This window comes from Clarias gariepinus, chromosome 15, assembly GCF_024256425.1.
Source record: "Clarias gariepinus isolate MV-2021 ecotype Netherlands chromosome 15, CGAR_prim_01v2, whole genome shotgun sequence".
In the NCBI taxonomy this organism is placed as follows: Eukaryota; Metazoa; Chordata; class Actinopteri; order Siluriformes; family Clariidae; genus Clarias; species Clarias gariepinus.
The window spans coordinates 17933327-17941103 of NC_071114.1; the positions used below are offsets into that span (position 1 = coordinate 17933327).

General features: G+C 37.8%; 1 protein-coding gene across 4 annotated transcripts in view; it reads right to left on the bottom strand.

Annotated features, from left to right (window-relative positions):
- Positions 1-3027, bottom strand: part of cdc14ab (cell division cycle 14Ab) — a 48463-nt gene extending 45436 nt beyond the window's left edge. For all 4 annotated transcript variants that reach the window (XM_053512786.1, XM_053512787.1, XM_053512785.1 and 1 more), the window contains exons 1-3: positions 2473-3027; positions 2062-2152; positions 694-769 (exon numbers count right to left, since the gene is read on the bottom strand). In XM_053512786.1, the coding sequence (XP_053368761.1) occupies positions 694-769; positions 2062-2152; positions 2473-2569 (264 nt within the window). In that variant the 5' untranslated portion in view covers positions 2570-3027. The remainder of the gene's footprint in view (positions 1-693; positions 770-2061; positions 2153-2472) is intronic.
- Positions 3028-7777: the final 4750 nt, after the last annotated feature.

The window sequence follows — 7777 nt, forward strand, 5'->3', positions numbered from 1 at the left end:
CTTAAGAAAATTTGTTACTGAGGTAAATATTTCTAAGCTGCTATTTTAATTGAAATTATTGTTATTCGAATAATATATCTAATAATATATACAATGAAATACAATGAAAAAAGGCTTTCAATGAGAAAAAAAAGAACCTTGTGACTTTGTGGTAATCATACATGAAATCATAATTCTGAGCTGCTTATACTGCAGAATCTCTGTTTTTGTACAAATGGTGGTTACTGTGCTCAGTTTAAGACTACACAGAGTGCTGAATAACAGAGAGACCTTCAGGCAAGCATGTCCCGCAATCCCTGAGGACAGGGGTTCTGTCCAAGCAAAAAAGAAAAAATGCCAACACAGCTTTAAGACAGGTGAGTCAGTGGCTAAATACAGAAGCTGGGTTTAGTGTAATGGCTGGGTCTCATACTGAGGAGAAATTTATTTTAAAACAATTTGTACCATTGTTTTTTTTTCTGGCCTGATTTAGCTTCTGGGTAATTATTTCAGGATAAATAACATATGACACCTTCTATTGACCTACCACTCCAACCTCACAAAGCCAGCCTGTAACATGTAAATGCCAAGAGTGTCGCAATGGGTGTGAGTGGGGAAACCATAGTGATTTTATTGTTGCTGGTGCATACTGTACATTCTTTCAAAAGGAGGTTTATGAGAGCGTAAAATAAATAAAACATGCAAATCACTCACCTTTAACTTTTTGTTGAGTTTACAGCAGTACCTATACAGCATGGCAAGGTTAAGAGGTCCAAAATCTGCATAAAAGCTGAAACAGAACATGAGATTTCTCTTTTACCCAGTAATTTTGTGGAAACTACACCTCAATAGGAATGAAGAACATCTGAATTACATGGCTATAGATTGTCAGAAACCATTAAACTAATAATATTACTTTTTTAAAACATGATTCAGTTATGTATCACGGTTCTTTTGTGTGGCAGTTCATGCATCATGACTCCAAAATCTTTTTTTATTATTATTTGAGGTGGTAAAATGCTGTCATTCCGCTATAACCCTATAGATGCTAAACATTATTTACACATTGGCAGGCAGCATAACATCCCACGTGGTAGGAACAATTGTTTGCTATGTGTGTTTAGATCTGTAACAAGATCTAAAAATTATAGTAATATGGAATCAGGTTATTTATAAAATCATGATACTAACAGGATCGCAATACAAATCAAATCAGTACCTGGGTATCGTGATAAAATCATATCAGCTGGTTATTGGTATTTCCCAGCAATTACACAAACTTTGTAACATATACAGACACTGCCTAACAGTTGTAAATGCATTATTATGTAATTAGGTTATAAACATGCATATTAGTCTCAGTACAATAAATTTAAATTAATCACAACTTGTAAACACTTGGCAGAGTCAACAAAGTTTTAGTTAAAATGAGGCGGTATATAGGGGAATTCATGATAATGTCAGTGTCTGAACGCTCACTCAGACACTTCTGACTGAACAGTTTACAAAACTTACCAACTTAAACAAAAAAACTGAGGAATCCAACCCACTTGTATTTAAAGTTGGACAAATTGTTTGCCTTTTTAACAAACTAATTCAGTCTTATTTCACAAAACATACCCAAATCAGTAATCTATTATGACTCTAAATAGGATAAAGTGTTATTAATAAACGAATGTAAGTGGTAAGCGTGTCACATAGCATAAATGTTCTTGTCTTAATGAACATGACCTTTCTTTGTCCCACATTTGATCATCTGCCGAAGCAGTAAGTAAGTAGCCGTCCCCATAAAGGCTCCAACGATCCACAGGAGCCTTGTGGAAATTAATTTGAATTTGCCAAATTGTAAAGTAAATTGTTTATACACTGCTGATTTAAAAAAAAAACAAGCAACCTTAAGAACTTGCAAAATCAGTGTGATTTTTTAAAATTATTATTCTTTGCCAATGTGCAATGTGAGAGTCACTGAGGAACTAAAATAGTTCTCCCAACTGTGTATTATAATCATTATTATTGATCTTGTTGAGATCTGTACAAACTGTACAGTGTTAGTATAAGTTTTGGATGATGAGTGGCACTTACTTTTCATACACAAACTCATCATCTGTGCAGAAATAGTGTGTGTTTGCTGTGCTCTTTGGTTTGCTTCTCAGTGTGGCAAAATAAAGCCGATCTGGGGGGTGAAAAAGACAGACACCAAGGCATGTGAAAATCATTGCATTTGTAATATTTACTGTTGATTTTTTTGTTGATTAACAAGACTGTTGGAAGCAACTCATTCTTCATGAAAACTAAATAAGTACTTCTGCAGGTAGAAACAGAAGGTATTCATGTGCTTTTAAACGGAGTATGTCAGGTCACATATAATAAATTGTTGAGGTGGAAACAGCGAAAGCTAGCATTTCCGCTGCTGAGGTGTTTGTACGGATTTCCTCCACCCATCGCCCACAATAACAAATTTAATGCGTTAGAAAATAAAAACTCCACACTTACCTTTAATAAACTCAGACGCTCCTATTAAGTCGTTGTCATCAGCCATTTTACACCAAGGTGAAAGGATGTCCGGGTGTTTAAGCTCCTCTGAGCTCATGAGTTTACGGAATGCTTTAAAAAGTTGTGCGCAGAGAGGAAACTGTTACTGTCTCGAGCTCCTGCAGCGTCGCGGGTCGTTTTCCCCGCGCGCGCACGCAACCGTAAAGCTTTTTTCTCAAACTTAATTCACAAAACACGTCATTTTCAGTTTAGGAAACAACAACAAAACTTAAAACAAATTTAAACTTGAACACCTTTTCCTTTTACATTCTATGTGTAGACTCCTATATACAACTACGAGCTGCGATGCTAACATGCTAAATCCGTCCAAGAGTCAAGCCTAATGAATGGAGCGCGCGCCACGTCCACTTTAAACTCCATAATCTTGCTCAATGTGTTTAAAAAAACAACAAAAACAGCTCGTAATAACTTCTATGAATTCCGTCCCTGATAGAAATCCAACGTTTCTTCAGCAGTTCAAACTAATCCAAGCTCAGGTCCTAAATCTCTCTCTCTCTCTCGCACCCTCCCTCCTTTAGGTGAAAAAAATATTCGCACTGCCTTTAAAGGGGAGTCACGTGCCCACTTCTGTCCAATCACAATGCCAGGCACGCTCAACCGGCCAATAAAAACACAGAAAACATTGCAGCAATGTGAAGCAGCGCTGGCTGCGATGTGAACTCGAGCGCTCCTCAAATGCCATTTATTATGAAATGCCCAAGTATTTCATCTACTTCATCTTATTATATATAATACACATCTTTCATCTCATTTTCCGTTTTTGTTTTTATTTTAGGAAAGAATTATTTTTAACATTTTAATCCTTTTTTAAATTAGCGTAGACACCATGCCATGAGCAAATAATATAAACCGAATGCTTCATCAGTTTCAGGACTGTCATAATTTCTTCTTCTTCTTTCGGCTGCTTGCGTTAGGGGTCGCCACAACGGACCATTTGTCTCCATCTAACTCTGTCTACCACAACTTCTTTTGTCACTCAAACTTCCTGCATGTCCTCCCTCATCTCCGTGGGGACTTTATTCTAACCTCATCTGTCAACCTCTGTCAACCTTCTCTCTCTCTCATTTTCTTTATTCATCAGCTCCCATTTGCACAGATATCCTGCTGAGCAGCAGATATCAGTACCTGAGGCATTCGTTGTTAACACGGGCCGGTAGGGAAATCTTGAAATGATGATCCACATATTGATTTGGCACATGTTTTACGCTGGATGCCTTCCTGTCACAACCATCCTCATTTATTCAGGCTTGGGACTAACACTAAGACTTCACTGGCTTGTGCAACCTCAATGGATGAGTTAGAACTGTCATAAATAAGATGAAATAAATCACCCGTCCATCTATCCAGGATCCTCTGTGGTCCAACTAGGGACCGTGGAGGCCAATGGTGACCATGGTATTTATTCCCATTTTTACAGCTGTGGGGGGAAGCCGGTCAACATTCACACACTCTGGTGCAATTTGGGAACGCCAATTAACCTAATCTTCGTGTCTTGGAAAGGAGGGAAGGAAACCAGAGTAACCAGAGGAAATGCAACAAGCACAGGGACAACATACAAACTCCATGCACGCAGACCCGAGGCAGTCATCGAAACCAGACCCTGGAGGCGTAAGACAACAATGCTAAGCACTAAGCCACTCTGCCGCCAAGCTGGATTATTATATAATAAATAACACTGTACCAAGCTTTTTATTTATGCTTAATTCATTTGTGAGTTTATGTATGTGGTTTGTTTTCTTGTGTGTTTATTTATTAATACAGTCATTTTTTCAAAAGTTTAGTTTGGTTTGCTGTTTATTTATTTATGCATTTGTTTTTCTAACGTATTTCCTTTATTCATATTTATTTCTTATGTTTAAGCTTTTATTTTAAGGTCACTGGCAGTCGAAAAAGCATTTCACTGCATATTATACTGTGTATGACTGTGTATGTGACAAATAAATTTTGAATATGAATTTGTTAGTTTGTTGATTAATTGATTTGAGGTGTGTGTGTATGTGTGTGTGGAGTTTGCATGCTCTTTTTAAATCTGATTCCTGTTTTATGATTGAGTATACGTGTATGTGTTTGTGCATGTACCCTGTGATGGCACCCCATCCAGGGTGTATCCAGGGATGTGCCCTAAACTCTGGGATTGTGTCCAGGTCACCAGTGACCCTATACTAGATAAGCAGCATGGACAAGGAATGATTGTTTTTGCTGTTTGTTTGCATGTGTGTGTGTGCATGTTTTCTATTAATTAGCTTTTTTTTATTTCTATTTTTAAATATTTTTTTTTTTTTTTGTTGAACTATATTGATGTTTAAAACCACATTTGATTTTTATTAGTTTTTTATGCGTTATCAAGCAGGACATCTCTGAAAAGGGATCACTCACTCACTCACTCACTTACTCATCTTCTATACCACTTTATCCTGTATTCAGGGTCGCAGGGACCTGGAGCCTATCCCAGGAGACTTAGGGCACAAGGCGGGATATACCCTGGACATCGCAGGGCACACACATACACAAACTCACACACTACAGGCAATTTGGGAATGCCAATTAGCTTAACCTGCATACCTTTGGACTGTGGGAGAAAACCAGAGTACTTGGAGGAAACCCACCAAGCACGGGGAGAACATACAAACTTCATGCACACAGAGACGGGAATCAAGCCTGACCGGGACCGAAAAGAAATGCTTTTCTGAAATAAATAAACAAACATTTGTTGATGGATATGTCCTTAACACACACACACTGCACTTTGAGATAAATTGAGAAGTGTTTGTGAAGGGAAGTGGATGTGACGGCACTGTTGGCACAGTTTTCTTATTATACACAATATAAAATAAATGAAAGACAGGGTAAATCTTACCTGAGATTAAGGAAATCCAGAGTTTGTGCACAGTGGACACCTCCTGTTTCCACTCGCTGTTCTCCTGGGCTCTCCAGGATGCAGCGTCTGACATGCCTTCATTGAGGGTCAGCAAAAACAAAGAGGATTGTGGTATTCGTGATTCTCTCCAACTCTCTACACTCTGAACAGCTTCTGGAAACCTGGACACGCTGAGACACAACAGACGGTTTTACTCTGGGTCTGTGGGGACATGGTGTGCACCAGTGGAACAGAACAGTGGGAATTTGGGTCACATGACCTGCTCAGGTTTCCACACTTGAGGTTCAGATTACACAAGTCAACGTGGTAAGGTGTGACTTTCAGACTTTGTCTGGTGTCTGCATCAACTCATCTGTCTTCAGATTAAGCATCAAACTAAGTGCAAAGTTTATTGCTGGTGTGTTCAGATGCTGGTCATGTAGTCATGTCTCAGGTGCTGGGCTTCAGGGGACATTTATAACCATGTGTAGCTCCTTTTGTCGATGCTTGCTGGTGTGGTTCAGAGATGATTTGATACTATAGAGCTGTGAAATCATGGAAAACCCAGACAAGCCAAAGTGTGATGCATGGTGAGAAATCTAGTGGACAAATATAATAAGGTAACTTCTAATCACTCTTAAACTACATTCTATAGTACACACTGTACACTCCCTTCATTTTTTCATTAGAAAGGTATTCTGTTTCATATGGTTTATGCACTGTAAATCTTTTTTAAAGGTACTGTACACTATAATCAAAATTAGCAGGAAAAAAATTAATATTAAAGGTAGAAAACTGAGAAGGAATGCAGACAGTCTATTGATATTTATTCACCAATCAAACATTGCAACACAAAATATTAAGCCCCGTCTTGTTTAAGCTCCCCTTGTGCCACCAGGGTGGCTCTGGCCCCTCAGGGCATGACTCCCCAAGACCTCTGGGGTTATCCTGTGGAATCTGGTACTGTACTAGGACATCAGCAGTGGATCCTTCGGGATGCAGTGGGTTGCAGGATGAGACCTCCAGTTTAGTGGCCAGGACAGTTGCACTGGGCTGTTTGCCGGCTGGGCTGTATTGCACTGGGTATACTGATGCCTTTCTATCTTGGTCAGCACTGATTTTTTTTTTTTATCAGACAAGATGGGTATAATGGGCCATAAGCGCACATATTCCTGTCCCTAGTTTAGTCTTATATAATTGATAATCAATGGACATGTTATGGCTGATCCAGCTGTACAGCTTTTAATACAGGCAAAATCAGTAAAAATATAACTTTTCTTATGTGAAATGTGAACACACTCAATTTATGCTCACGTATAAAGTCAGACATCTGAGACATGCCAAACAAAAATACTACAGCTAGCTAAAATCATAGGCTGTACATTTAAGGCCTAGTAAATCAATTCTACACAGCAATTATTCTGTATTGTTTTATAATGTACATTTATAAAGCAAATAAACATTCAATCCATATTTAATTTATATTAGTTATAACTATCTGTTCTGCTTTGTTTATTAATATTTTCAAATTTATGTAAATCTCTTCTATTTGGGTTTCAAGAATTCTGTCCTTGGATAAAGGACTCAACTTTAAACCTTTATGGAAAAAAAAAAAAACCTCTATAAATGGCGCACTGAAAAACACTTCAGCTACAGAGTTATGCAAAAGTCTCGTTTTTTTTCTTCTTTTTTTGTTTTTAAAGATGGCTAGCCATTTTTGGTAGACTTTACAAAAGGTTGTTATATTTCATATCTCAGGTGTGATCACATGCAAAAAGATTTGCATTTCCCCATCTTATGTTTTTAGACTGTAAATTCAAACAAACACAGGATGCAAATATGTAATCAACTGTGAATTAATTTTGCCTTAAATATGAAATCATTCACCTTGGGCAAAGCATGACATTAAATGAATATATAAAAAGTACAAACATCTAGAAAAAGATTTTAATTAATCTTTTTAATTTAATTTTTAATCTGGGGTTTTTTTTAAGGGGAGGAGGGGAATCATGTGGGGAAGCACACCCAAAACTATACGAATCAACATGAAAAAGAACATGAAAATGTTTGTACATAACGTGAAGTTAGGGAAAAAAAAAACATTTGAGGCTTTTCTGTCATGTTCACAAGTGCTCGCAATCATTGAAAAAGGATTACAAGAAATAATTTTTTTTTTTTCATTGCTCTTTAACTGCAGGTAAAGTTATTTGTTCAGCTCTGTTTGGTCTCTTTTCAGGGCCCAACTGGAGATTTGATTCAACAGGACAGTGAATATGGTGAGGCCACTCTCTCCCTCATCCACCCCCACGGAACATCCTCTGGCTCAGACAATCACGGATGCACCCTTTCCAGACCCGAGGGCTCCATGCAAATTCATTCCTTTCTTCT